We start from the raw sequence: 27,970 nt of genomic DNA, 5'->3' as shown, positions 1-27,970 counted from the left end.
ACGACATCGGCCCCGCCAGCAAAGTTTGGTGCCCACAAACGTTGTTGAGCTCCTCTTGGCACGAGACATGGTCGGACGACGTTGCAACTACCGTTGCGGTGTAACTTGATCGCCTTTCGCCCGGGAGGTCCAGAGAATACGCTCTGTTCCCGCAAGCGCAAAGGCCGGAATCGTGGCATTCCGTGCGACACCCGCTGCTAGACAAACAGAGCACCACACCCTCTTGGTCCACCGCCTTTTGCGGAAGAGGCATCTGTTGCATGCTCGACAGCCCTGGCAACAATGCTGGCAGCTATCGCCGGCGACGCCAGGCCTGAGACAAGTGTGTCGCCCATCTTGATCCTGCAGCTGCGATTTCTTTGTCGGTGCTGGTGAAACAGTTGTCCCGTTCTCCCGTGCCAGACACCATGAACCGAGTCATTCTGATCATGCGGGGTCGTGTCTCGGCCGCCTATAACAGGGGGTCCACAAGACATTGCATTCCGGCAGCATGGTCCTTTCCAAGGCTGCGGAGCTCAATTTTTTCTTCCTTGGTTGGTAGGCAGCCGGCACTGCGGGCTGACGAGTCATGATTCGTGGGAGCTGGCAAGCATGCCAATTGTACATTTCGCGCTCCAGGAACGTATCATGTGCCCGAGCCTTCGAGGTCGTGGTCGGCCGTTCTGACAAGAAGCAAGCTGCCGTCATGCGACAGCCAGCGCAAATGGTGTCGATTATTATTCTGTACTGTTTCAGATGCCAGACGCTGGTGCATGGAGCACACCTCCATTGACCCGACGAATATGATCTCTGCCGGGCCTGATTAGGTTCATGTCTGCTTCCTTGCAGGTAAACCTCTTGTCTGTCCATTCCTTTCTGGAAGGCTGGCAAAGCCCCTAGGTCGGCATGCGTCTGGCGTACCCTGGACGATGGTAGACCAGAGCTTGAGCTTGGAGCTTGCTCGGTCCGAAAGAGGACTGTGCTGAGCCATCGTGCTTCGAGCGAGCTCTGTGGTCAACCCATGCCAGACCCGCAAGCCAGGATGATGCTGATAGGTAATGGCGTGGGGGCGGGCTGCACGTTGGAACCCATACCCATATCAACATCTCCACTCCACACTCACGATCTGTCCAGAGTCGACCATTGCCCCGACCAGACCAGGCAAGAACGAGAATGGTGCTGTGGACGGCCTACCTACGGCACTCTCGCCGCACTCCCCCACTGACCACGCCGAACCCTGCCAAGGCGCGACGGATCGAGGGAAGCATCCATTGCAGAGCTGTGGGTGCTCAGAGGCCGCGATCGCTGGTAGTCAAGGCGTCCCTGAAATGCCATAGACGGGAGGCGGTGAAGGCAATGGAATTTGGTCCCGTTGCACGGGGAAGGCTAGAACCGAAACGGAGACGCATGTGAGGATGGCATCATGCACGCATGTCTTGAGCGTGATTGTAACACATGTTCGCCCGTGCCCCTCCACACGATTGTGGCGGCACGGATGCTTATTCGCTGGCCGCAAGGATTGCGAGCCCAAATGGTGGCATCGCATGGATGTAGGTGTGTGTGTGTGTGTGTGTGCGCGCCAGCGACGATGCTCGCGATGGTGGGCTGGCTTGTGCTGCATACGTCCTGCCAGCCTCAAGGGCCTGGCCCAAAGCCCTTTCGGACGGCAACCAGCAGGGCGTTTTGGAGGCGCGCCCGCAGGAGGGCTGGCGATGGCCCATGCTCTTTGACAGCGCGGGGCAAGCTCCTGGGTGCGGGCTCTGGCTGAATCTCCGGCGCTTCATCCAAATGTCTGTCTCTGCCCCTCGGCAGGCCGGGGACGCTGGTGCGGAACACCTACGTCAAGCTGCAGCAGGGGCTCGACGCCAAGCTCCAGTCTGCACAGTCCATCATTTGCACACAGCCGCTGAAGCCGCCCAAGCGCAGCCACGTCTCACCAGGCCCTACCAAGCAAATGGTCGCAAATCCCTTCTCACATCTTGTCGCGCTAGCGTGCGTCGGTAAAGGCCCACGACGGACTCGCTCGCTGTTGGCTGCAATAATGATCGCTCGTGCAGATCCTTTTCAACCCAAGCGCCCATGCTTTGACCCAGGGTTCCGCAAAGCTATATGCCTTCGAGTTGATGCTCTCCGCGATTGTGCGATTGGAAATAGCCAACTCGGGATCATCACGGCAGCCTCCTGTTGACATTTCCAAGCAATACATCTCGAAAATAATGTGGATGTGGCGCATCGACTTGCGACGCCGTTTCGCAGAAGTCGTGTTGCAAGTTGTGGTGGCCAACCACAGCCCCTTGTGTCCCTCGCATACTGTCCCGCAAGCCGATCGCAGCATCGTAGCAGCGGCATCTGACCAGTAGCGGCATAGTCTCGAGGGGAAGGGTCCTGAAGGGATCGGCGTTGCCCCTCCTTGCCCACGCTGTCAACCGTGTTCGGAAGGCAAAATTCGAGAAATTGGCCGCAACACAAGGCCAACCCATTTCGGGGTATATGAGAATGGAGTACTGCCGATAATGAGTCAACCCAACGAACGACGTAGTTTTGGCCTTGAGCATGAGTGGAAGAAATGTCTCAAAGCTCAGGGTGCGTGGGGGGAAGCCAAGCCAAGCCAAGTATCGAAGCTTGAGAAGGTCTTCCACGCCATGCTGAATGATCGTCCTCCAATTGTAATGGTTGCCGCGCCGTGAAGAGTCAGGTGAGAAATGTATGAGTAGCTGTGCCGTGCCCATCACTGCCGCTCATGAAAGCAGGCCATGTGTCAGTCAGTGGGTGAGCGACACACGATCTGCCTAACAGAAGCCGGCGTAGCATGCAGGGTGCCGTGCCGGAGCACCCACGGCGAGACATACATTTTTGTCTGAGGAACCCTGACATAAGACGTCCTTGAGCGACTGGTCAGATACCTTTAGTGGACGGCAAGATGTTCATGCGGAGACCACCAGCGCAGCGAGAGCGCCCATGCAAGACTGCTGCGTCACTGCGCAGCGCGTAGACATTTGCGGACGACGTGATTGATTGAAGTCAGATTTATTCGTAGCTTTCGAGCCTCCGCAATCCCCCGTTGAGCTTGGCAGTTTGTGCTGTGGATACGGAGTTGCAGGGATTCAGCGGTATAATGACACTGGCGTTGCAGGAGTGTGCCCAAAGGAAGCCGGATGATTCCAATCAAATCGCGAAGCATGTGGAGTTATGACATAAATGATGCGAACCATTCGAGCACGCGCGCTACAGGATGGGGGATATGCCACCTGCTTGGATCTCCAGACAAGACACGTTCGTTCAGCATCACGTCAACCGAATATCGCTGGTCGCTTGCATCATCATCACCCTGTGCGCGGCCTGTCTTGCCGAATTGGGGAAGCCGGGCGCTGGTACAGGGTCCACGGAATCTGGAGAGACGAAATGCCACGGCGGAATCTGAGGGCAAAGATAACAATGAGAAAAGAGCAAAGGACGCTAGACAGATTGCGGCTCGAGCACAGCTCTGCCAGGGTACTTTCGCAAGCGAGCATGCCATAAAAGGAGGAGGGGCTAGCCAGGATCGGCAAGCACATGGCGACACAAGCTGGGAGGGACCATGGCATTATCAAAAGCCGACCGTGGAGAACAGCGTCTGGGTCGATGGCCGAAACCTGTCTGATGCTGAAAAGGGTATGGCTAGCAGTGGGTGCTCCTGTCCAAACAGATCCTGCCAATGAAAACGGCTCGGGGTGCTGCTGTTCTGGCAGTGAAATTGCTGTCGGTGCCGTCCACGTTGTCGTTGTCGTCTTTCCGTACTCGTAGCCATTGTCCTTGGGGCCATGCTTTGGGTGGACGAGATCAAGGACAGAAGGGATAACGGGCGGGGTCATCTGGACGACCGAGGGGTGGTCGCAGGGGTCCCATGACACAAGCTAGGCGGGACCCCTGCGAAGCCCCTGCTGATAATAAAGTCGAGCATCGGCGAGTGGGCCAACAGCGGACGAAGGCCAATGCTGGAAGGGTCTTCCCAGCACGACGGGAGAAAAGGCCGGGCTCTGCTCATGTCCTCAAGCGCCTCACTAGCTGCCGTTGGTTCGTTTTGCAACGGGAGGCATGACGGTCCTCGCCGATGCTAATATCCGAGCCGCCGCCCATTGATGCGCAAGTCTAGGTAAACAAAGCACTTTCTTTCAACACTGTGCCATGCTGCCATGCCGCTGCTGCTGGCTTGCTCGTTTCAATGTCGACGCTTCTGAATGTCCTTGCGATGCGTGGCAGTGGACGCAACTTGTACTTTGCCTGGAGGGCAATGGAGGTCAATGTGGGCGGAGGTGCCATACAGCGAGGCGAGCAGATGTCAGCTTAGCACCGCCCAACTCTCCGCCCGTGGAGGCTGGTCACGCTGGATGGAGCAGCATGACGACCAACCCAGTCAGTCCGTGTCGTTGCGGCCGGCGAGGCTTCGACCGCCAGTTGAAGGATGAAGCATGGCCGTGACCTCGAGCCACGAGACTACTCGTCAGAAATCTGATTGTGCAACGTGAAACGTTTTTCATCACGAGGAGCCGCGGGTCTGGGTCACCACAGTGAGGGACCCCGAATGTCGAGTGCAGCAAGGATATTCCGCACATCCTTGTCAGCCAGCTTCAAGTCATGGATCTCAGACTGGGGGGCCGTTCTTTTCCCTCGCCGATTAGAGTCTTGCACCGAGCGCCTCCCTGTAAGAACCGCCGGGCCTGGTGAAGGGTCTCAATTCTCAACCCATGGGCTTGTCTCGTCGTTTCCCGGCCAGCAGCGCAATGTTGCTTACTCGCACGATGCACGTTGTTCAATTCTTCAACAAAAGGGGGCTTTCCACCATCCTCGCGTCGTTTGCGAGCTGTTAGCCGATAATGAGAAAACCGGCGTGGACGGGAGGGCCATGTGCGGTTGGCGACATGCACGTCTCATGCAGCCATCAGACAGAACAGCCACCATTATTGGCGAGCGTGTTGATCAGACGGGGCCATTGGCTCGGCGGCGAGGAGCACCAGCCAGGCCTGTCTGACGCCTGTTGGCCAATGGAGCCGCCCTCTGTGCATGCTCGTGGCCATGGCGGAAAAAAGTCGAGTCGGCCGTCATCAGGGGGAGGCACCAGTGACCACCCACCATGAGCCAGAGAGAGAGAGAGAGAGGGAGAGAAGGAGTTCGTGCGTGAGTCGTGTATCGTCGGTCGGAGGGGACACCGCCCTGGCGACTGGAGCACGAAGCTGGATGTGGGACAATGTCGGCGACTCGACGGCCTTGCTGTGGTGGTAAGCCCTGCGCGCGGTACCGCCAGAGATCGTCGCCGCCGAAACAGCCCGCACAGGATTGCCGCGCGATCACCATGGCGGGAGTGGGTGGCGGTGGTGGTGGTGGTTGTCGTGACACGCCACGCTGAGCGAAGCAGAGCAGCGCCGCAGCAGCAGCACCAGGCAATGCCATTGTCCCATGCCACTAGACTCGGATGATTGCAGGCTCTTCGTGGAGACAGAGAACGACGAGCTCGCCGTGGACAGGACGATGGGCGGGTTCTTCCCTGCCAGCGCTAGGCGGAGGCCCCACCCTGGGTGCGCCGCAGGCCACCTCCCAGGGCTTATCCTTGGTCTGCAGACAGGCAGGCGTGAGCGCTGGGTGGAGCGCCGCGGGTGGGTTGGCCCCTCCCCTTCAGGCAGTGCGTGCACCATCCTGGCTGCGCAACTGGGCGCCCCGGCCCTCTCCTCCAAGCTCTGTTATCGTCGCCTGCTATAATTCGCTCGCCCGCGCTCCTTCTCTCTCTTGCCTGCTGCCGCCGTCTTTCGCCAGCCAGCCAGCCTCTTTCTCCTCTTCTCCCGACGTCGTCACCCTCGTCGCCGCCGTTGCTGCCGCCGTTCATCACATGATAGCCCAGTCCGACTCCAGGGCCTGAGTTACAGAGTTGTCGTTCCCTACTGCCTTCACTCTCTCCGACCCTCCCTGCCCGGCTCCTTGCATTTGGCGGCACTTCGAGCACCAGTCAGCACGACATCGACGTTCAGAGCAACACGAGATATCGACGCAAGCCAGCACACCACTCCACGCGGGGTCGTTCTCTGCTTCGGACGCACATATCCTACACTACGCGAGATTCTGCAGATCCTCTCGCGCGCATATCCCTTGGTCTCGCGATTCACATTCTCGAGCGTGGGCAAGGCTTTTTGACCCTCAGGTATGTGTGCCACGCCTTGCGTCTGCCTGCCTGCCTGCCTGCCTGCCCTCCCCGTCCTCAGCGTCGCGTTCCTCTCGTCTTTACTGCTGCTCTGTTCTCTGCAAGCTGTCTGCGCGCGAAGCCTCTGTTGTTTTCTCCCTATGCTATCTGCCCATTATGATTCGTGCCTGCTTGATCTTGGTGCATTCCTTGCTTTCAGTCTTGGTGCCTCCTGTTTCAGCCACCACAGGTCCACAGTCCTGCTGCCGTTCTAGCTTCACGGCTATGAGACATCGTGGAGTCAAAGCACTTGGGGTCATCAGTCCATCTCTGTAGACACGGCTGTGTAATCTTCCCCAAAAGGTTGATGCCAGCCGAGACATGACTGGACGAGCCCCTTGGCTCCCTCTCGTTTCTGTCACATCAATGGCATCATCTGGACTTTGTGCCGTGGTCTTATCTATCATTGTCGGACCTGACGACTCCTGCTTGCACGCGCACAAACATGCTCTTCTCCTGCTTCTTCCACGACGCTGACATGTTTTGCTACCGCCAGTCAAAGATTTAACCTCGAGGCCGAGCACGCTCAACTTCCGACATACTCTTTGTGTCGACGGCGCCTGCTGGGCTGCAACTTACTCTCCTCAGCTCGCGTAGACTGGATGTATTGCGGACTCTAGCTATGGACTCTCAAGATGGCGAGGTGTTCATCAAGGTATGCAATAACTCTCATACCCTCTGGCATAAGCAGGCTCTGTTTGCTGACGACCAAAAAGACATTGGCCAGTTTCGTACGCACAAACGAGCGATCCCTCGCCAACATTCATCAGTCAAGACGACCTGGCACTGCCCGGCATGGCGCGAGCCAGAGCGTTTCGTCGATCACAGCGCCGAGGTCGCCTACTTCTCCAGCCCCTGAGCGTAGGCCTGCCACCTCTGCCTCAAACGTGACATCGTCCTTGGTGTCGGGGCTTTCATCACCTTTGGCATTTGCGGCGCAGACAACAAAGACCACACAATTGCAGCTCACTCCTCATCATCTATTTTACCTCCTGTCGCGCTTTGAGGAACTAGGTGTCAATGTTGGCCCCATGAAGGTGCGCCTCGAGAGTTTGCATGATACTTCAACGGCCACAAACTATGTGTCCTTTTTGAACCCTTCACAACGCACGAAAAGCCGGGGTTCTGATGCTGGTTCCATTCGGTCGATTTCGAGCATCCGCTCCGTGGTGTCTGGCATGAGCGCAATTTTCTCAGCCTTCGGCCTAGGCTCGACGATTTCGGCGGCACGGAACGAAAAGCAGAAGGCTGCCATCCAAGCCGACCTCAAGCAGTTGTATTCCGCATTTACAAAGCTGCCGTGTCTCAAGCTTGCGCCGGATTGGCAGGCTAAGCTTGTCCGCGGCTACGAAGAGTTCCCGTTCGATTCAGCTGTTCCTCTTTATGTGTTCAAAAACCTGCAGTATCTTGAGATCAGTGGTATCGACTACCGTCAGTTCTTCGGTTGGGACCGACTTGCCGAGCAGTTGAAGTCGCTGTCGCTGAATCGTGCCAGTATTGAGGATCCTGCAGAGATTCTCATCGATATTGTACTGGACGACATGGACAAGCGTCGCCGAAGGTCAGCCAAGATGCAGTCTACATCCCCAACATCTGCCCAGACCCAAGTGCTACAGACTCGGAGACCTCTTGTCGCAAGCCAGAGCTTTGGCGACCCCTTCCCGGCGTCATATCAGTCAATGTCTTTGCCGGGATCTCCGGAGCCACGGAGAGGGTCAGTTGGTGATATACTAGTGAGCCCTCTAATGCACGAAACAACCACCGCGACCCCGCGCATGGACCGTCGCCGGCAATCTCTGGGTCGGATTGAGCTGCACGATTCTAGGGCTGACGGAGCCCATCGTCCACGGAGTAATTCCCCTCAACGACCGAGCACATCGCGTCATACAACTGCCAATAGCAGGAACAACTACAAAGTGAAGCGTTCTGGTTCTGGTTCCTCGCAGTCCAGCATGTCTGACTCGTGGCATAATCCGAGACATAGTGCCTCGAATCTGATTGCTTCGGGTTTTGTGCCAGCGAACAAGTGGAGATTTCTGAGGCATTTGAGTCTTGCGGACAACTCCCTGACAACCGTGTCAGCTGTTAGCTTGATCCCCCTTTCCGAGACCCTTTGGTCATTCGACTTGTCCACAAATCTGTTTACGCAGATCCCTGACAGTCTTGCAACCCTGACGGCTTTGAGAGCGTTGAATCTCTCTCACTGCATGATCGACTCTCTTCACTCGCTGCTACGCAACCCCTTACCTGCCATTACCGCTCTCAACCTTCGCGCCAATCGGCTTCAGTCGATCGCCGGCGTCGAGAAGCTCTACCCTCTTGAGCGACTCGATCTTCGCGATAATCGCATCACTGACCCAACGGAGCTGGCACGTTTGACTGGTATTCCCGACCTCCGTGAGATTTGGGTGGAAGGCAATCCATTCACTCGGACTCACCGCAACTACCGCATCACAATCTTCAATCTTTTCAGGGAAACCCCGGGCTTCACTGAAGACATCATCATCGATTCGACGGGTCCTTCGTACTCGGAAAAGAAGTACCTCAAAGAGCGTGCTGCGGTGCCTGCTGCGGTGCCGGTCATGAAGCAGCCTGTGCCTGAGATCCCAGCTGTTGACGTGAGCAAGCCTGCTATTATTCAAGAGGCTGTTGCCAAGGATCAGTCGGCTCTCCGCAAGGAAAGACTTGCCCGTCCCACACCACGAGCTGTTGAGAGCGAGATCAACACAAGTTCAACTAGACGAAGACGAACTCCTAAACGGCGCATCGTGGACCTTGCCACAAATGACCATCCCACCATTACCATGGTCCCGGGCCAATCAGAGCATCTAGACAACGCCGAAGATGCCCTCGCCCCAGCTGCTGTCATCAGCTCCAGCTACGGTGCCTCGCACTCTTCACCACCTGAAGTTGCCGCAGCTGTCGAGCCGCTTGCCGCGTCGATTGCGAAACCGACGCCAAAGGCTAACGACGCCCCGCGTATCAACACGAGTGTGCTTCCAAACCTAGCACAATTGTCAAAGCCTGAACCATCGCCAGCCTGGAACGACCAGGAGCAGTGGGACATGAGCGGAGAAGTGTACAGAAGAAAGATCGAGGCTCTTCGCGGCACAGTCGGCAGCGGCTACCTAACTGTACTCAACGAGGAAGTATGGGATCCGGCCCGCGCTCCTGCGTTTGGTCAATCTCCATTTGGCGCCCGCACTGGTAGTGCGCCACCAGTCCATAGTGGTCGCACCCTGGGCTAATGTGAGCATTTGCCATACTCACATTCCCATTGCTTGTCATACTCCAACGACAAGCTATTTCAACGTTCACAATCGGGTCGTCTTCTGGCTATCCATCCACGCCCGCCACCTGCGATATACCCCTTGTTGGTAACTTTTTGCATGTTTTATTTGGGCCATTGCGGTCAATGCATTACGAAGCATAGCGTCGAGGCGTACTGTTGGGAATTTTTTGTTTTGCCATCTACGGAAGGCAATCATTGTTTTAATGTTTGGACTTACTCATCGTTCATGGTTTACTGCATGTCATTTTCTCTACATATGATACACCCCACTTCAGCATTTTACATGTTTCTTGGCATTGGGAGAAAAGGTTTCTAGAGAGGAGAGATTCGTGGCGGCCGTTTATTCCATGCGGCCATCGGGATGTCTGCACGATAGAGAGATGGAAAGTTGATGACGGATCAGTAGCCCAAATGGTCTCCTGAGACGTTTAACGCAATTCAAAAATGGGGCGTGGGTTCCGCCTTTTCCTGCCAGCTTTAAAGATTGTCCTCTTAACCACTGCTGCTGTGATGAAACGCAAAGTAACCTGCTTCATCATCCTGGAGAGACTCTCTCGAGGAAAACAAAGACTGACATGTCACCGCCTCTCCCAAATCCGCCAGCGTAGCCACTCGGGTCTTCCAGACCCGTAGCCTCACCAATCTATAGCCGTGGAATGAGGGCACGTTTGCAGTCGCGTGTTGGGCGGTCGCTTTGTAGCAGCAAGAGTCAATTGCACAACATGAGGTGTACGACCTTCCATCTCCTCCTAAATTACAGTATCTGAGCAATACTGGTTTTCTTGCACGTCGGCAATCAGCGAGAGTGTTTTTGGGTGCCAGGGAAGGTGTTCCCCGAGTGTTCAAAAGTCTTGCTTTGTATTCATGTCAATTCTTGAGAAAGCCCCTCGCCACGGTCAGGAGTATAAATCATCCTCCTTTTTCTTGATGCTTCCTCAATCTCCCGCCCTTTGCCCTCGTCTTCGTTCATCAAATCCAACGTCTATAAGTAGTGGGTGGTAGTGGTTTTGGGTGGGTAAAAAAACATAAAAGGATACATGAATTATTGGAATCTCGAGTCATGACTTGTGCGCATCGTTTGGTAATGTTTGTTATGGTCTGATGAGAGTGGTGAGATTTATTCCTTATAGTACAAGTCTGCCAGGGTCCGCCTCGAGCAGCATCTTGACCCTCTGGAGGAAGGCGTCGGCGCGCTTCTTCTCAGCCGCAGGCACCGCCAGGCTGAAGACGTTGAGGCCGCTAACTGTGACACCCGCAGTGGTCTGCTGGGAGGTGACGGGCTTGGTCTTCTTGGGTGTGGGAGCGAGGAAGTCGATAAGGTCGACCTTGGCCGCAGGCGACCGGGCCGGCTTGGGCGCGACGCCCATGAGCGATGGCGTGGGCAGGGCGGCGACCTGCGGCATGTAGTAGCCCCGCGAGGTGGTGGGGTTCACCTTGTCGAGGCCGAGGACCTGGTTGAAGAGCTCGTCGGCTGTGGGCTTGTAGTTGGATGCCAACGGCAGTTCGTCGTTGGCCATCTCGGTTGCACGGGTAATGAAGGTTGACAGCGGCAAGAACGTGCCAATGGTCTCCTCAATCCGCTTTTGTACCTCGACGACCTTGTGGAAGGATATGGGTGTGGAGACGATCAGGTCCTCGACGACGGGCGCGGATGGAGCGGCACCGCTCTTCTTGGCCGCAGGGGCTTCCTTGGGCGCGGCAATCTTGATATTGCTAAGGTCAAGATGCGAGTTGTGGTCGAACCGAGCCTTGATCTCGGCAGGACGCTTCTCGGAGATCGAGCCAAGGTAGGCGAGCACATCGCCCTTGAGAAGGCGGCCCTGAGGACCGGTGGGCGTCATTTCGCTCACGGCAGCGTCATCCAGACCGTTCTCCTTGATCAGATGGGCGACGGATGGGTAGAGAGGGTACTTCTGAGGCTCCGCCTTCTTGCCAGACTTGTTGGGCTGCCTCTTGCCGCTGGCCGCCGCGGGAGCCTGTCCGGACACTGGCGGCGCAGCAGCCTCCTCCTTCTTCGGCTCGGGCTTGGATGCCTTGGCCTCGTCGGCGGGCAGCTCGAGAGAGCTGATGTCATCGCCAGCCTCGGCGAGGACACCGATGCGCGAGCCGACCTGAATGCTCTTGGTGCCGTCACCTTGAATAATCTTCATGAGGATGCCGTCGTCCTGGGCCTCGACATCCATTGACGCCTTGTCGGTCTCGATCTCGAGTAGGACATCGCCGGCGGAGAAGGAGTCGCCCTCCTTGATCTTCCAGCTGGCAATGTTGCCTTCGGTCATTGTGGGCGAGAGGGCGGGCATTGTGAAGTTGTGAGCAGCCATGGGGGCCGCCGAGGAGCGGAAGCCTGCAACATTGCGAGTCGTCAGCAGTGGACTCGCAAAAGAGATAGCGACATTGTCATGGCAAGAGAGACATACCCCTGGAGGCATCTTGAGCCACGCGGCGGGCGACCAGGCGCACCGACATGCGCGAGGCACCTGCAAAAGACGCCATTGTTGACCTTGCTGAGAAACGTGCAGGACCCTTGTCTCTTGTGCGAAGTTGCGCCCGCCGGATCGATGATTTGATCGAGCTTGAAACCGGGTCGAGGCCGAGGGCTGGGGTCGAGCTCGCTGACTTGCGCGGGAGCCGGTGCCGTTGTCGATGTCGTCGCTGCGCTCTTTCGAAGTGGAAAGGGCGTGGTTGGCCGTGGGCGGGCAGGTCGAGTTGTTGGGGCGGTGGTGGTGCAAGCTAGCTCAACCGATAAATTCCTCGCGACACTCCAGCGCCTGAGCTGCTAGCTTGGGCGACCCCTGTGCAGCTGCCAAGGTTCTGTCTCGTTCACCTTGGGCGAAGTCGGCCCTGCACCCTGATTCCTCCGGTAGGCCCCACCTACCCACCCGCTGGCGCTTTCCTCTAGTGCTGTACCTGCCACCCATGCGCTAAGCAATTTTTCGGGCCAATCCACCCACTTTTGGCATCTTTGGTAGAGGGACAGCTCCTGACGATGCCTGCATCTGGAGCTGGAACATCGGCAGCTCGTTGACGGCCAGACACACCAAAGGCCACGCTGGCTCATGTCATAGAGGTCGAATACGACGACTAAACGGGGCAATCGCGGTGGTGTCCAGCATCATTCCCCCGCAGCAGCAACATGCCGCCTCCAAGCTCGACAACTTGCCAGGGCTTCGCCCACCCGCTCGTTCTCCTTGTCCGGAGCTCCCTTCACGCCTCGGCCACAAGCCAATGCTTCACGCAAAACGCGTGGGTGCAGTCACGAACTCTCACACGGCGATCTAGTACACGCTTTGCCTCCTCCAAGTCGAGAGGCGGGCACAATGCCACCAGAAAACCCTCGCCTGTGCCACCAACGTTGACACCAGCAATTTCGCCAACTTCGCCTTCGACTTCAACATCCACAGCTCCTAGACCTGCTTCTCGGGCACCTCCAGCAGCAGCAGCAGCAGCAGGGACAGCGACAGAATCCGCCGTAGGGCCACACGTCGGATACGCACAGCTTCTCGCACGCAAGACCTCGGCGACGACCCTCTACGAGGGCGCCGCAAAGCGGGTGTTCCTCTTCTCCAGCTATGCCGCGGGAATCACACTGTTCGGCGGCGCGACAATCAACTCCATCGTCAATGTTTTCGACCTGCCACAGGGCGTACCGGAATGGGTCGCCTTCCCCTTTGGCTTCGTGAGTGTCATGATGGCTGTGCTGGGCGCGCGGTTCGCCATGACCCCTGCCGGGGTGGTGCGCAGTATAAAAGTCCTGCCTGCCTCGTCGGCCAGCGCAGCCGTGTCTTCTGGCAAAGTGATGCCGAAGTCGATGCCGCCAACAATCACGACCACCACCGCCGCCGCCGCGCGGCCCCAGCTTGAAGTCTTGGTCCGCCGGACGACACCAATCCCAGGACTCCCTCTGCGGCGCATAGTGTGCGAGCCGCACGAAATCGTCATGAAGGCGCGCATGTACAACCGACCGTCCGCGCCCCCTTCACGAGAAGAGCAGGCCCTGGCTGCCGCGGAGGAGGCGGCTCGGAAGAAAGCCGAGCTTGAGTACGAGAAGACACACATCATGACTGCGCCGTTTCGGCACGGTTGGTGGGCCATAAAGACTTTCTTCGCGAGCATCCGCCAGGGTCTCACGGGCGAGGGATTCGCGCCGGTTGAAGTCAAAGGTGTCAAGTATAAGCTTGATATTACGGATGGGTATGCGCTCGAAGAGGGCAGGGCGCTGGACCGGATCGTGCAGATCGATGAGGACCGCACGATTGCTGTGCTCAGGGGTCTCCGGAGGTGAAATGAGACGGGCACATAGTGCCAGATGGTGACAATGAGCGAGTATGCTGTCTCCTCTGCTCATTTGAGCCTCGGCGATGTGCAAGCTGAGGCGCATTGCAGCTTGGCAAGCAACCCTCGTCCTCAAAGTGATTGTATGTCGCACAACTAGGCTCCCTTAGCGTCCAGGGACCTGGATCTTGTATTACCACTGTACCTTTGAAGCCCTCGGGGCTTACAGACACGTTCTGCTGTACAACATGACCATGTAAAACTTTCTCCATCGGGTTGGTAAAGCGGACACTGATTCGAAGTCTATACCATTATCATAAAGAACATGGTCGCGTCCTAGTCTCCAGGAATTGTGCGCCTAGCGTGATTTCGAGACACCATGTTGCTTCCAGATGACGGACTTGTGAGCCTCCTCTAGCGCACCAGATGTGACATTCGCGGACGGCCTGAACATGAGGCCGTGGGGAAGCGCCTGCGACGGTGGTTCTCATAGAACCACAAATCTTGACCGTCTTGGCACCTCCCTCTGAAGCGAGCGGAACGGCTGACGGTATCACAATCATGCCAAGGCGCACAGTTCATCGTGTCTCTGACCAGGGAACCCTTGGAGCCAGAGACTACAGCAGTGTCGTATCGTCCTGCCTCTAGAATCTGATCTGGGCTGTTAGGGGAACAGGGGTGGGAAGCATGTTAGTGTGTGAGTGTGTGTGTGTGTGGGACTTTGGTGCGACATGTCCAGGTCGGTGAGCTGGCATTCACGCAGACAGAAGATCGAGGGCCCTAACAAGACCATTCCGGGGGGGGGGGGGGGGGATCAGGCTGGGTTGACGACAGCTCGCACTGGCAACGGATCTCTGGTGTGGCGAACCCTGGCCTGGCAAGCTAAAGCCGAGCGCCGCGACTTGGGACTTTGTGTAACGTGATGAGCACTGTCCAGGGCTCTCCCTCATGATCGAAGTTGTGCCTCATCTGCATGCAAGAGACAACGTTTGCCTTTCTGGATAGTCGCTGGGTCTCCTTGGCAGTCGGCGTCGCATACGACCCCTGACATTACTAAACAGCGCAAGAAGAGGACAAACTCCGAGTTTCTGAAAGGATTACCGAAGAGGCTAGCTCAAGAGGCCCCCATATCCCGTGGATGCCTCTTTGTGTAGTCTTACTGAAGGGCTGTGAGAAGGTCCGGCTTGAAATCGCGAAAGACCACAAGTGAGACCGAGGCAATCAAATGATCAAATAGCGGTGTTTGTCGTTACACAAGACATGGTTGTCTTGTCGATGGGCGGCGGGCGTGGGCCAAGGCAGGCAAGTAGCTGGCCGCCCACGCAGCGGTGATTGCTGACTGTCGGGAAAGACCTTACTGATCTCAAAGCTGCGCCCTTTGTATTGGCTGGCCTCCTGCATATTATTATCAGCTGCAGCGACTAGAACCAACCCATCATGCCTCTGGTAAAACGAACAAAAGAAAACTTCCATGCAGCTGCGCATGTGTGGCACTGAGCACTCTGGGCGGCTGTGGTCGCAACAACGTGCGGGCCGAATTCCACGATGATCATTGACACTTCCCATAGACGCGACAGAAGTGGCACATTGGTAATTGAGAAATGCCAGGAGAGTCGGCGGGTCAAAATAGGCGGGCAGCACCGAGCCAAGCGAGCCCGAACCAGTATCTTGGCGTCCAGAATACACATGATGTAGGCTGCATCTCGTGTCCGCAGATGGGAGATATGATCGCAAGAAGAGGACTGGCCAGCTCGCAACGAGGTTCATGTTCACGTGCTGCTGGCGGGAAGGCCGGGCCGCGATGCTGCCAAGCCGTGACTGCTCACTCGCTGCATGATGGAAGCACCACGGGGGTGGCTGCCGAGCCGATCCTAGTGGCTGCTCTCGACGAGGTGCCAGCGTGGACACCGGGTTCGATCATGATCCTTGTCGGAGCGCGTTTGCGTCTCGGATGTGACAGATCAGCGTGTATGGGTAGTGCCCAGGTTGTATGCCAGTGTGTCGAGATCGAGAGGAGTAGCGAGGCTGGTATGGATGAAGCTGTGCAGGTGCTCGTGAGTGGTTGGGGGGTTTTGGAGTCGCTCCTGCCCCCTGCCGTAGTCAGTCACTCAAACGGCGGCCGCCTCCACTCTCGACGTTGTTGCCGACCGGGCCGTCATTGGCAACAATCGTCTCGGCCAACTCAATCGTCCTGCCCGTGCGGCCATCAGCACCAATCCTCCGCGCATCGCCTCCTTGCTTCCAACTGCCGCCGCTAACCAGGGTCCGCACTCTGACAAGGCTGCTGTGGTGGGCGACAGCATCTAGGCCCCTCCCGTGTTCTCTGGCTCTGGCCCTTGGGCAGCCAGACACACCACATCTCACAACGCCACAACGACCGCCCTCCTACATGTAGCCTGAACCCGGTCAGCCAGTACCGCCAAATCAGCCAGAGGCGGCAGGCTGCCGTCTGGTCGACCTCTGCTCGAGCCCGGCCACCCTCCATCAGGCTCCGGAAGCCCTGCGTGGGCTCCCAAGTGGCCATGTCCTGACCGTCCAGGCCGACTGCTGGCTGCCCGCCATGTTGCAGCAATGGAGCCACTCGCACCATCCCATAGCTGCCAGTGCTGTGGGCGGCCAGCCTACATACCCTGACTGCCAGGGCCCCCGTTTTGTTTCGGGTATACTCCAGCCCAGCCTCCATTGCTCCCGTTTGTAGAGTCTCGCTTTCTCGCATGTATACTGCTCGCACGCTGGGCAGCTCTTCCGATCATCCGCAGGACTTTTCCACAAACCAGAGCGTTCTCTCCGTTGCCCGTCAAGTGGCCGGTTCTTCTCGGTTGTGGTCGGGTCTTGTCCTTCTCCTTCAGAAGTTACCCCTGCCCGTCCTTGGTTCTTCAACACGGGCCATCTTTGCAGCTTTGCTTTGCTTTGTCTCGCCGCCGTATATCGCATGTCATTGCGTATGATGGATCCGTCACTCGTCGGCCGCAGCTGAATGTGAGACTTGTTCGCCTCCCTGCACACTGCCCGTCCGGCACCCTTCACCTCCGGGAGGCCGACCATTTGCCAGCCCCAGCATTCTCCCCAAGTTCCGGCAGGACAGGACTGGGTCTTGCTTGTCTTCTCTGGACCCCTACAGAAGCACGGGACGAGGTCTCTTCCGCTATCAGACTGCGGCCAGTCATCGTGCCGGGAAGAGTCGAGAAGAAGACCTTGTGCTACTTTCTCTCAACCAGCGCACCAGTCTCCGACCGTGGAATGCCCATCATCCTGTACTTGCCGCATCCTTGCGTCGCGACTGATCCCCGTGTCTAGAAGAGGGTGCGTGGGCATTTACGACGGCGTCGGATGAAGGCCGTATCCTACGCATGAACATGACTCGACCAAAAGTTGATCCGGATAAGAGGCAACGCACGGCACAAGCCTGCGACTCCTGCAAGAAACGAAAGCAAAAGGTAGGTTACTGATCACTTTGTGTCACCCATCCGGTCCTTCCACAAACATGTTCCTGGCCCAGCTCGCAGCCATGACGACGCTGTTCCTGGAGCAAGCTGCTTTCCCGGCATGTTCCGCCTTGCACGGCTTTTCTATGCCACAGTTGGTATTTACCAGTGCATCGGAAACGCACGGAGAAACCGGATTAAGTTCTATTGCAGGCACATGTTTTGCATATGCACTCAGTTACTGCCTGTGCTGTGTACCATGCTAACGAATTGGTGATCAGTGTAACGGGCACCTGCCGTGCAGTATGTGCTGCAAGAGACGCCTAGAATGCATATATACACCTCCAAACCAGAATCTGGAAAAGTCTCCATTGTCGGCGTGCTCTTTAACAAACTTGCGTCTCCGCGGCGGCCCCCCTCCACCAGAGAGCGCTGTTTCGATTGCGAGCCACTCTGCTGGTAACCCTGCTCAGGACATTAGCCAAAACCCGGCGCAGTCTTGGATGCCACCCGTGTGTGAGCCACTCTGGGTTCCCATCGAACCAACCCCAATGCGGTCGGAGGAGTCGAGACCAGCCAAGCGGCACTGCGTGCTGTATGAAGTACGTGACGATGAAGCAGAGGTCGACACTGAGTCTCGGGACAGCCAATCTAGTAGTGGCCTTGACACGTCAGTCTTGCTGCAGTCAAGAATGATCGAGACATCTGAAGATCAGGGCCGAGTCAGTAAGTACTTCTCTAGTCCTTGCCCCTTAGCCGACAGTAAAGCCCAAACCTCTGGAAATATCGGAATCTGAGTACCAGGGCAGCTCTTTGGGCGACTGAAAGGGACAGTGAGCTGATATTGCTAGTCTACGTTGGCGACACCGCCACTCTGGCATATCTGCAAGTAGTGCGCATGCTTTTTGCGACCTTCCTTGGAGACGACTCGGAGTTCACGAATGACCGCGCGCGTCACACCATTCTTGAGAAGAAGGTATCCTCGCTCTCTAGCACAAGGCACAGCTCCATCTTGCCCGACAGGGCCACGACGGAAGCTTTAGTAGAGTCGTTCTTCGTACATGTAAGTCTCGACTTGCAAACGCACGAGGGCGTTGTGGCTGATCTCCTCTCAAGACTGTGGGATTCGTCGACCTCTTCGACCGCGGCTCGTTCCTGGAATCAGTGGGTTATTGCTTTATAAACCCTCTGGCAGTCTCTCCAGCATTCTTGAGTCAGCTGTACCTCGTGCTCGCGATCGGACTGATATTGGCGGATAGAGATGACACCACGACTCACGGCGGGCTACTGATTGCGAAACTCCACGCGCAGAGCCATGTCTATGCAGAGTCTTTCTTCAGAAATGCCAGGGGCTTGGCAGATTTCCGCCCAGACTTTGAGAGTGCCAACACATCCACGGTCGAGATTCTACTGCTCATCGCTTTATGGAAGCTTACTTCCTGGAGAAGAGATTCGGCGCACCACTACCTGAGTATGGTTCTTTCTGGTCCGCACTTTCTAGCCTGACAACTGACAGGGTATTGTCACAAAGGTATCGCGGCACACTCGGCGTACGCGTTGGGATTGCACCAGGAAGCAAATGACGTCCTCTTCCCACTGCTGGAGCGAAGAAAACGACGCAAGCTATGGCGCAGCCTGCTAATCTTTGACAGTTTTCTCGGCGCTGCTGGACTCGGACGGCCCCTTGTCATTGTGCACGAAGATTATCCCAGCTTGAAAGCCGGCGAGTCTTCATCACAGCCACATCTCGAGTGCTCCGTGCCCTCGCCATTCGAGCACACCCACAATTTAGCGGCTCAAGCTGCGGCAAAGACGAGCCGCATCCTGGCTATGGTCCTTCGTAAGCAGTATGCTCGACAGAGGCTGTCTACCACTGCGGCTACCGGCCTTGTGAGCACGTTCGAGGACTGGAATCGCTCGCTCCCTGATCTGTTGCATTGGAGACGACTACAAGATGACAACCTCGACCGTGCCCACGGAATTGCCGTTCTTCATACAAATGTGTTCCAGCTCAATGCAATCATTCTCTTAACGCGCCCGTTCCACCTTTTCCACATGAAGTCGGTCTTGCCGGAAAGCCGCGAAGCAAAAGCGAAGCAGTTCCGTGCTCCCAGAGGCTTGCGCAACTTGTCGCGATCATGTGTCGAGGCCTCGTACCATTTATTGTACCTTGTTCATGTCGCCCACGAGCGGAAGCTCTTGACACGGTGCAGTCCGTTTGCGATGTGAGATTTCAGGGCCAGAAGGACAATTGCTGCTACACACCTTGCTGACCATCGCACAGTCACCCTACATTTACAGCCGCGCTGATTACCTTGACAAATGACTTCGCCCCACTGTATCGTGCTCCAGACTCCGAAACGTTGTTCCGCCATGTGCGCTCGGTCTTGAGCTTTTGTGCTGAGCAGGACTATCAGGCACAACGCTACTTGGAAATTGTCGACCATTTCCACAGCAGTATCAGATTGAAATTGTCTCTTCGGAAGGGCCCCCTGCTGGAGCCAGGTTCGCATTCGATCTCGACAGCCATGCACAACAAAGATTGTGACCCATTGTTCACACTCTCCCGACACGGTCAAGCAAATCACACCGTAGTCTCAGCACAGACTGCGAATCGCGTCTCGAGCCCGCCCGCCCCGCGCAATCAACTTAGGATCCACGGCAAGGGTTCTGCGACGCAACCAAGTCCAGAAGGCAACATGCCTGTCAACAGCGGCGGCACAGGCAGCACGGCCACTCTCGATGCCAATGGCACTACCGCAGAGGCTGGAACCATGGGTGATGTCAGTTTCTTCTTCACCGACCTGTATACTTCGAATGCTCAACCGATCGGGAGCGACACCATCGCGGCAGCCAGTATGTACACAACAACGGCCTACATGCATCCCCAGTGGAGTCATGAAAGGACGAGTCGCGGTGGGCCGCATCCCCAACAGCTGTAAGGCTGTCAAAGTTGCAGGAGGATATGCTCGGGCTTGTCGCGCGAGTCACCTCCTTGTGACTCAATCCAGGCTTCGAGGCAGGGAAAAGGGCATGGCATGGAGTCAGGTTGTTCCGGACAGAACGATGATGAATCAGTTCGCGAGTCGAGGGTGGTCTTTTGACGCAGGCGCTTGATTACTATGGAACTTTTCCAGAGAGGTAGCAACACAACATCATCATTTATCTCCATGATTGAGCCGGGCCTCAAGCACCTGAGAATGAGCTGAGTCCGGTATAACCCGGCCCCTTCGTGGTGTAGCATCGTCTCCAAATTACAGGTAGGGGTTCTTGGAGTTAAAAAGAAAATGACTGGTCAACTCTGACCATGCTCCAAGGCGGCCCGCTGCCGGCACAGAGCTGCACCGTCAGCGAGCCGGCGTGGATCACCCCTGCAGCTAGCCGGGTGACTTGCATGATGGGTTTCCCTGCCAAGGTGCTGACTTGCATAACGATTTGCCAGGGATCTGGCACATTACACGCCCTGAAGGAAAAAAAGCAAAAACAGAAAAGGAAAAGGAAAGAAACAAGCAGCGGGGACCTATGTGTGTGTGTGTGTGTGCATGCAAGCAATTATGGCAGGTGGACACAGGCCGGCCGCTCGGGATGAGTGTTTCTTTCCTGGGGGTCAGGGGGGAGACTTTGCGTAGGGTCAATTCAGTAAACGATGACGAGAAATGTGCAACCCTATGTGCCCGTTCGCTTCGCCGTGCTGTAAGAATTTTGTTTACTACTTTCTCACACATATGACTTATACAACAAGGCACGTTTTGCTTTGTCGGTCAGTCCGGCTTTTGGAAATCATCATCCAGACAAGGCAGACAAACGGGTTTCCCGCCCTCCCCCCGTGCGTCCCGCTCATTGTTCCACGCTTTTTTTGGGTGGTCGCAATGGGAATATGCCAGCGCCTGAACCCCACACTCACCCTCTCTCACTTCCCTTTCGTAGCCCGCTCCTGTCCCGTGGGTATTCTTCAGCGGTTTAGTGACCAAAAGCCGGGCGGGCGGGCGTGCTGCATGTGTAGAGGTGTAGGTAGAGTCGCCACGATGCGTGTCTGCGGCGCTAATACTACCGAGAACGAAAGGGGGAAGGGACTGTCAATCGGGCCATTTGTTTCTTCTCCTTCTTGTCTCATTCCCCCGATCCTTCGAGGACAGCCTTGCTCGTTTTCCCGTCCTTTGTGGACATATATATGGGCGTGTGGTTGGGTAGGTGGGCGGGCGTGTATTTTTTTCCATGTTGGAGAAGAATACCACGCGTTTTTCGCTGGCTAACACAAAACGCTGAAGGAGCGAGCCGCGTACGCGAGCATCCCAATGTTGATCACCTACGTAAGTAAAGAAAGGCTAAGACAAGGCCCGGGCCGTCGTTCCCGCTCGCCCCGCTCGCTCGATTCGGCCCATGCCCTCCCTCCACCTTTGCGGCCCCTCCCCTTTTATGTACGTTGGTTGATTTTCGTTTTTCTGCTTCTTTGCCCTTTTACCGGGTTTGGTTTTTTTGGGGCCTCTTTATCCTTTTTCTTCGGGAGTGACGTGAGTGACGTGAGTGACGGGTATCCTCGGGTCGATCCCTCCCCGGGGCGCATCTAGACGCGTTTGATTGACGCAGGGGTGGGTCATGTCACCGGCAGGCGGGTCGAAAGGGGGACAGCCTCGGCAGCCTCACGGTCTGCCTGTTTTCCTTTTTTTGGCCTTGCTGGGCTGTCCTGGGCTAGGGCCGGGTTGCCTGTTCCGACTGTATCAAACGACTTTCTTATTTTTTTGTGGTGATCTGCACCTGGGATTTGGTATGTGCGGCTGGCGTATACTGTCCGTGCCTTGTACAGAGCGGAATCCCCGGTACCGAGCGGTTGGATGCGCGTGGCCTGGGCGGACATTTGGTTGGTCAATGGATCGGGGAGGGGATTTGACGCGGGCCGGTGTGAGACAGGTATGTCTCACCCTGTCCTCATATGGATAATTAGGGTCTTTCCGGGAAGAAAAGGGGAAATGGAGAGGGGACGAGTGGTGTTGATGGAAATACAAGCTGACTCGAAGATGGAACCTTGGAGTGTTGAGCAGAGGTACAGTGGGAAACAAGATGTTTGCCGCCAATACATCTTGCAGTGAGTTCACATACAGATTGGGTTCTTGCAAAGTGGCTTTGCGGGAGATTAATAAGGGGTAAGGAACGAAGGCTGTAGACTTCAAGTGGCTGCGACCGCTTAGAAAGAGGAAGCGATAGGAACTCAAATGCCAAGACTGCTGTCATTTGTGAAGAACTATGTATAATCCGCACTGCAATGTTATAGATTGGTGGATCTAAGTCTCAACCTGTTTCTGATGAAATTCCTCCCGCGCTCTTTCCTTGGCCTCTGGAGGCGAACATGTCTATTGTGTCTGGGTGTATGTGAGAAACAGCCACTGCGTGGGCGAATGACAAATGCTGGTGCTTTCAAAGCTGCGAAAACAATGGCTGGGGATATCTGGTGTGGTGTGGATGTTACAAAGGGGTATACAACAACGATGAAACCGAAGCGAGGGGAATTCAACGAGACACGAGGATGGGTCAGTCTGATGGTCTCCAGTCTTGTGCGTGTACATGTGTGACCTTTCGCGCTTGAGGCCGTCCGGCCTGACGCCGACAATATTTGTTTGGTGGTGGTAGTGGATGCTGTCGATAAAACAAAGAGAAGAAACAAATCTGTGTGACGATCGGGTTGCGCCGAGAATGCAGCACGGGGTAAAAATTCAGTGACTCCTTCTAAATGTCCTTTTATTTGACCCCTTGTTTCCATACGAGACTGACATGAAATCGAAGTGCGGTTATGAGTACAGAGAATCGGGAGGCTGGATCTGCGTATTATCGTATAAGCCCAGCTATAGTGCAAAGGCAAAGACTTGGTGCGTGTTTGTGTGTGTGTGTGCGCGTGCGCTAGATGCCAGCGAGGGTAGCCGAAGCGATGACCAGCATGCTCAAAGCAGCATTACAATGTGTAGGGTGTCCGCGATCGACGCGCCAGGCGTACAGAGGGTTTATGTTGTAGTTACTGTCGATGACTGGGGAAAACTCTTATGGTCTCCTGTTCTCGGGTTTGGTGCGACTTTCTGACGAGCCGACGGCCCAGCCAGTCTCGTAAGCTTCCCTGCGGTAGGTGGCAGGTTGAAAGGGGGCAGACGTTGGAGGCCCGGGCTCAAAGCTCGATGGTCCAGACGAAGGGGGTGGGGTGAGGCCCGACAGCGGAGGTAGCGACGGAGGCCGGGTTATGGAAAGAGGCGTGCCGGGGTGAGAGCTCTGATAAGACGGCGAAGTCAGCGCGGGCAGGACAGGCTGGCCCACGCTGTACGGAGTCATCGTGGTTTCCGAAGAAGGTTCGGTGCGCCGTCGTCGGCTTGCCCGCTCTCCAGTCAGCGGATCGGCGGCGCCGTATGGTGCGCCCGCTGGCAGTGACGGCGATGCCAGGACAGCCAACGGACTCCTGCCCGGGATTTGCAACGCAGATCTGGACGATGCCGGACTCTGTGGGCCGTGAAATGCCATGTAGCTGATCTCTGGGGTCCTGTGAACCAGATCACGGAGCCGATCTCGATCAGCTCGTAGTCGGTCGCTCTCTGCTTGCATCTCCTGGACCCGATGCTCCAGATCCCGCACGTCCTTCTCCAGGCGCTGTATGTTGAGCACGTTCGCCTCTTCTTTTGTCTTCTTCCGCTTCCGGAAACGAGCGGACGCTCCCGCATTTCGCTGCCGCTTCTCATCGGCCTGTCTCGAGCCCGAATACGTTTCGACGGGAATAACCATACGCTCCCCGCCCACGGGATTGATGGCAAATGACAACTGGCTGTCCCCAGGGTGTGTACCAGTCAGTACTGAAGGTCGTGAAGGGCCCGGGCCACTCGTGTTCATCGCCCAGCCCTGCTCGATGCTAGGACTATACGAGGTAAAGGTCGGGCCGCCGAACGAGGGTGGCGTCGGCGTCGCTGAGAGCCCGAATCGCGTCGGCCCTTGCGGCTGGCGTGACAGTTCTGTCTGCGAACCAGCCACTGGTGGGACCATCGGCTGTGATTGTGGACGAGCCGGCGTTGCGAAACTGTCGGAGGGGGAAGGTCTACCACCTAATGGGCCCAGTGAGCCGGGTGCGCGGATATCCACACGTTGGCTGCTCTCGAACCGTCCGACTGCTGTTGCTTCATCCTGCAGACGCCGGCCGGTCGCTGACGTTGGCAGCTGGCCAAGGGTCTGACCAAGCGGCCGAATAGACGCCGAGTGACTTGTGCTCAGACTTCGAGGTGAGCGTGGTGTCAAGATTCTGCGCGAAGCTTCGGAAGACAAGCCAGAGTAGGCCCCCGCAGGAGGGCTGCGATCAGTCACGTTGCTCGTTGAGACAGATCGACCCGACATTGGCTGCCGGTGGTGATGATGGTGGTGATGGTGATGAAGTTGTGGTATCGCGCCCTCCGGGAACCCTACTGGCTGAGGAGGGGACAAACTCAATCTCGCACGGTCAGCCTGCTGAGCTTGACTGCCATGGCGCACTCCAACCGGACCGTCTTGGGAGGCGCCTGGGTCCGCACCGGCCTGAGAGGCTGCCGGGTTCAAAATGTTGAAGACAGTTGACTGTCGAGCTTGTGCGTGTCGGTCGATCTCGCTCACGGACGAGCTCAGACGAGGTCTGCTAAACTGCTCTTCGGCAGCCTCGTGTGGCCGTTCTCCACGAGGCCCATGATGCGAGGTGGGAGATGTGTCGTCGAGAGCAGCCGGTGGCGATCTGGGCACTTGCGACGAGGCGGTGTGGGTAACATGCTCCCGCTGCGACATCAGGAACCGTTCCCCTTCTTGCTTGTGGTCAATAGGACCATCACATGGACTCCCGTCACTCGCGATGGCCTCTGATGGTTGTTCCTCGCTCGCCCGTGGGTTGTCCTTCCAGCGGTCGCAGAAATCGGACCCCCGTTGACTGGTCGGCGTCAGTAGTTGACGAAGACGAGAAGCACCGAGAGATTGGTGGAATAGCGCGAAGCCCAGCGGAGAGCACGGTAGGACTGGTTCCTGGACCGCCACGGTGAAGACCTTACGTATCTCCTCGAAGAGGAGAAGATGAAGGGCAGAATGATGTACGAGACGGGGAATGAGCTGGGAAGTGTTTGAATCGCTGCGTCAGTCCTGACAAGCAGGTCGACACAATGACTGACCGTGTAGCCTTTGTCGCTTGTGCTTACAAGCGCAGAGGTGCAATAAACTTGGTTGCTAATTCGGTCGGTTGTATTCAAGTCAGCTGAGCTGACTGAGCCCAAGTCCCCGCGTATCTACCTCCAGGCTTCGGACCTGGCAACAGTCTGGTCGTGGCGAAGTCCCGGGGCGTGTACCGTTGGTGTGAGTGCTGCGCCCGTGCGAAGGTTTCGAGTGGCTCAAATTCTCCTGTCGGACTGCAGGATCGTCATCCAACTAGCTGTCGACTCTTCTTTGCTGCTCCTGCCTGCGCCGTGAGATCGGGTGCGAGTAACCTCCAAAGTCTGCTCAAAGCACAAAGTCCGGCACCTCGATGTTGCCAACCCCGAACCAATATATCCGACACTGGATGGCCTAACCAATGAAACCGTCGGCACGATTCGTGGAGTCGACGAGCACAATCCGAATGAGCAACGACGAGACCGTGGGTGAAACAGAGGCAGCTGACCGCGGGAAGTAATAGGGTGGTGGAAAAGGGAAAGATCAGGAAGTCCGTGAAATCCTGGCAGGCTCAGAACACTAAGAAGTGACTCGTGACAACGTTAACCTTCCCGCACATTGCTTCTTCAGGCACACCCGCGATCATATGTATACTTGGGCGCTTATCACAGAGGACGGGGTACCTTCCGCCAGTGGGTGCTGTGGAGAGAGCAAGCTTCTTCCCAGGCAATACATGACAGTGGAGCGTGGCAGGGGAGCTGGTTAAGTGCCAAAGAGTTTGGGGTGCAGCTCTACCGGGCCCCCCTTGCTCGCCTTCGGTCTGCACTGGGAAAGTTGGGGGTGTCATTATCACTGGTGAAGACATGGGAGTTGGTGTAATTTCGTGGAGCGCCGCTCTCGAGGTGGCTTCGATCTCCGGCGCTGGCCATCCACAGCCTCCGTGGGACCCTCCTCGGCTGTGCTGGCTGGATCCTGATTCCGTTGCTTCACAGCGAGTCCCGTGCAAGGACTGGCACAGTCACCGTGGTGGACAGACTGCTTCATTCGCTGTGCCAGCATCTGAAAGCGGCGAGTCGACGCACGTACGCCAGTAGCGTGGAGGCTCATTGACCAGGGTGCTCCCACTTTTTAACAGGCAGCGGTGACTTCCAAGGTTGCTCCTGGGCGATTATTGTTCGTCGGCCTGACAGTCTTCTTCTTGAGTTGCACCTCGGGAGGCGCAAAGTCGTAGGTCCACTATACGACCACGTCTGACTTGCCACGGCATGCCGCTGTCGAGGCACGTTCCTGGAGCCGTCTGCCTCTATTCTGTGACACACCTCGTGCACGTCAACCTATCACCGCGTCTTCCCGGCCACGCGGTGACAGAACAGCGGCTGGCGGTCTGTTGCGCCCGAGTTGTGAAGACACGGTGAGCTTGACACCGTGCTGCTAGGGTCGCTCTGGCCAGGATCACCACACCGGGTGATTCCGTCCTGAGCCAAAATGGTCATTCACCGCTCTGGATGGTGTTAACACGAGATTGTTGATTACGCAATATGGTTAGCCCCAGTTCGCCCAGCCAACCGCTAAGCGCGGGTCGTCCAGAGTGCCGGATCGCCAGACTTGTTCGAGGTTTGTGGCGTGACGAGGAGTCTGTCCGACTGCTCTCTCATGCCGTCTGCTGCCAATCATGGACTGTGCCTGCTGTGCGCTGTACTAGACGGCAAATCGCCACAGCTGCCTAGGCCAGACCGGAGAAATGTTCATGGTTCCGAGGCACACGACGAGCGGAGGCAGTAAACACCAGGTGTGTGAGCATCCAACCCCAGCCAGTGCGGGAAGTCCAGGGCAGAGAGGCGAGCGACCAAAGTTGTCCCAAGCCGTTGACAAGAGCGGACCACAGAGCAAACTTTAAGGCTGAGTTGTCTGCTTGCCGGGACAAGTGATTGGTTACGGCCCTTGACAAAGCAGTTGTTCGCTTGAATGACTGGCCACGATCAGCGCCAGAATTTCCCAAGCCCACATGACCTCTAGTGCGCTGGGCTAGCTGGGCCAGAAATATGGATGACCCGTCGAGCACTAGGAGGAGCACTAATTAGAAAAGTACTAAAAGCGGGAAGGATCCCGCGGAACTAATCAAGCAGTGGCAGGCATTCTCGTGGATCAGCCGTGTTCTGGCGCCATAGGTGCACGACATTGTACTCCGACCCTGCTTGCTCGCATTTCGAGTCTGCTGATGATCGGTCCCAATCCCCACCTGGCACAGAATATGCTGAATGATGTCGCGCATCGCTCCTAGATCCCCGCTGGCACGAATGGCGTGTCGTTCATGTGCTCGCCGGGCGCCCGACTCATAGACGATCTCGCATGTGGTCTCTTGCGCCGCGCGCCGCCGCCATGAGCGCTTGCCCTGCACGCATGCACGCCAGCTTGGGTCGGCTTCAGGCTCCGCGCGACAAGTCCTGCATGAGAATAGCAGCTTCACGAGTGGGCCTGCGCTAGGACCGTCCCTGCGAAGACGGTGCCAGAATCAGCCAGGACAGGACAGGCCGCCTGGTTGTGGACGTGGCGTAGGTACGAGTCCACGAAAACTGCTCGCACCGAGAGGCGGCCTGGCCTGGGTCGTACCTTTGGGCAGGCCAGATTGAAGCTGCGGCGCATCGATGGGTGCTGTCGACGTGTCGAGCC

At 56.8% G+C, this 27,970-nt stretch overlaps 9 protein-coding genes across 9 annotated transcripts; 4 read left to right on the top strand and 5 right to left on the bottom strand.

Moving 5' to 3' along the window:
• Positions 1-6,809: 6,809 nt before the first annotated feature.
• B0I36DRAFT_235922 (leucine rich repeat domain-containing protein) lies at positions 6,810-9,435 on the top strand (the record flags this gene model as incomplete). Its single annotated transcript, XM_046149435.1, has 2 exons — positions 6,810-6,842; positions 6,904-9,435. The coding sequence occupies 2 exons, from the start codon at positions 6,810-6,812 to the stop codon at positions 9,433-9,435; spliced, it is 2,565 nt and encodes an 854-aa protein (XP_046017113.1).
• Positions 9,436-10,603: 1,168 nt separating this feature from the next.
• Positions 10,604-11,972, bottom strand: B0I36DRAFT_236933 (biotin-requiring enzyme; the record flags this gene model as incomplete). Its single annotated transcript, XM_046149500.1, has 2 exons — positions 10,604-11,823; positions 11,897-11,972. The coding sequence occupies 2 exons, from the start codon at positions 11,970-11,972 to the stop codon at positions 10,604-10,606; spliced, it is 1,296 nt and encodes a 431-aa protein (XP_046017112.1).
• Positions 11,973-12,612: 640 nt separating this feature from the next.
• On the top strand, positions 12,613-13,761 carry B0I36DRAFT_359602 (uncharacterized protein; the record flags this gene model as incomplete). The annotated part of the gene is made up of 1 exon (XM_046158164.1): positions 12,613-13,761. The coding sequence occupies one exon, from the start codon at positions 12,613-12,615 to the stop codon at positions 13,759-13,761; it is 1,149 nt and encodes a 382-aa protein (XP_046017111.1).
• Positions 13,762-15,912: 2,151 nt separating this feature from the next.
• On the bottom strand, positions 15,913-16,532 carry B0I36DRAFT_315235 (uncharacterized protein). Its single transcript, XM_046152863.1, has one exon. The coding sequence runs from the start codon at positions 16,465-16,467 to the stop codon at positions 16,006-16,008; it is 462 nt and encodes a 153-aa protein (XP_046017110.1). The 5' UTR covers positions 16,468-16,532; the 3' UTR covers positions 15,913-16,005.
• A 999-nt stretch (positions 16,533-17,531) lies between these two features.
• On the top strand, positions 17,532-20,359 carry B0I36DRAFT_315233 (uncharacterized protein). The gene is made up of 5 exons (XM_046152862.1): positions 17,532-17,902; positions 18,028-18,239; positions 18,293-18,647; positions 18,708-19,401; positions 19,461-20,359. The coding sequence occupies exons 1-5, from the start codon at positions 17,680-17,682 to the stop codon at positions 20,116-20,118; spliced, it is 2,142 nt and encodes a 713-aa protein (XP_046017109.1). The 5' UTR covers positions 17,532-17,679; the 3' UTR covers positions 20,119-20,359.
• A 1,285-nt stretch (positions 20,360-21,644) lies between these two features.
• B0I36DRAFT_315227 (uncharacterized protein) lies at positions 21,645-22,417 on the bottom strand. Its single transcript, XM_046152861.1, has 2 exons — positions 22,216-22,417; positions 21,645-22,084 (listed from the first exon to the last, which is right to left on the bottom strand). The coding sequence occupies exons 1-2, from the start codon at positions 22,403-22,405 to the stop codon at positions 21,771-21,773; spliced, it is 504 nt and encodes a 167-aa protein (XP_046017108.1). The 5' UTR covers positions 22,406-22,417; the 3' UTR covers positions 21,645-21,770.
• On the bottom strand, positions 22,277-23,068 carry B0I36DRAFT_73568 (uncharacterized protein). The gene has a single exon (XM_046163298.1). It carries the CDS (start codon positions 22,929-22,931, stop codon positions 22,440-22,442), a length of 492 nt encoding a protein of 163 aa, XP_046017107.1. The 5' UTR covers positions 22,932-23,068; the 3' UTR covers positions 22,277-22,439.
• On the bottom strand, positions 22,807-25,410 carry B0I36DRAFT_73577 (uncharacterized protein). Its single transcript, XM_046163299.1, has one exon. The coding sequence runs from the start codon at positions 24,947-24,949 to the stop codon at positions 23,207-23,209; it is 1,743 nt and encodes a 580-aa protein (XP_046017106.1). The 5' UTR covers positions 24,950-25,410; the 3' UTR covers positions 22,807-23,206.
• A 1,533-nt stretch (positions 25,411-26,943) lies between these two features.
• Positions 26,944-27,434, top strand: B0I36DRAFT_315224 (uncharacterized protein). Its single transcript, XM_046152860.1, has one exon. The coding sequence runs from the start codon at positions 27,042-27,044 to the stop codon at positions 27,195-27,197; it is 156 nt and encodes a 51-aa protein (XP_046017105.1). The 5' UTR covers positions 26,944-27,041; the 3' UTR covers positions 27,198-27,434.
• The last annotated feature ends 536 nt before the right edge of the window (positions 27,435-27,970 follow it).

The sequence above is a fragment of the Microdochium trichocladiopsis genome, assembly GCF_020744255.1.
Source record: "Microdochium trichocladiopsis strain MPI-CAGE-CH-0230 chromosome Unknown B0I36scaffold_2, whole genome shotgun sequence".
NCBI lineage: Eukaryota > Fungi > Ascomycota > Sordariomycetes > Xylariales > Microdochiaceae > Microdochium > Microdochium trichocladiopsis.
This window is presented reverse-complemented; position numbering and strand designations above follow the sequence as displayed.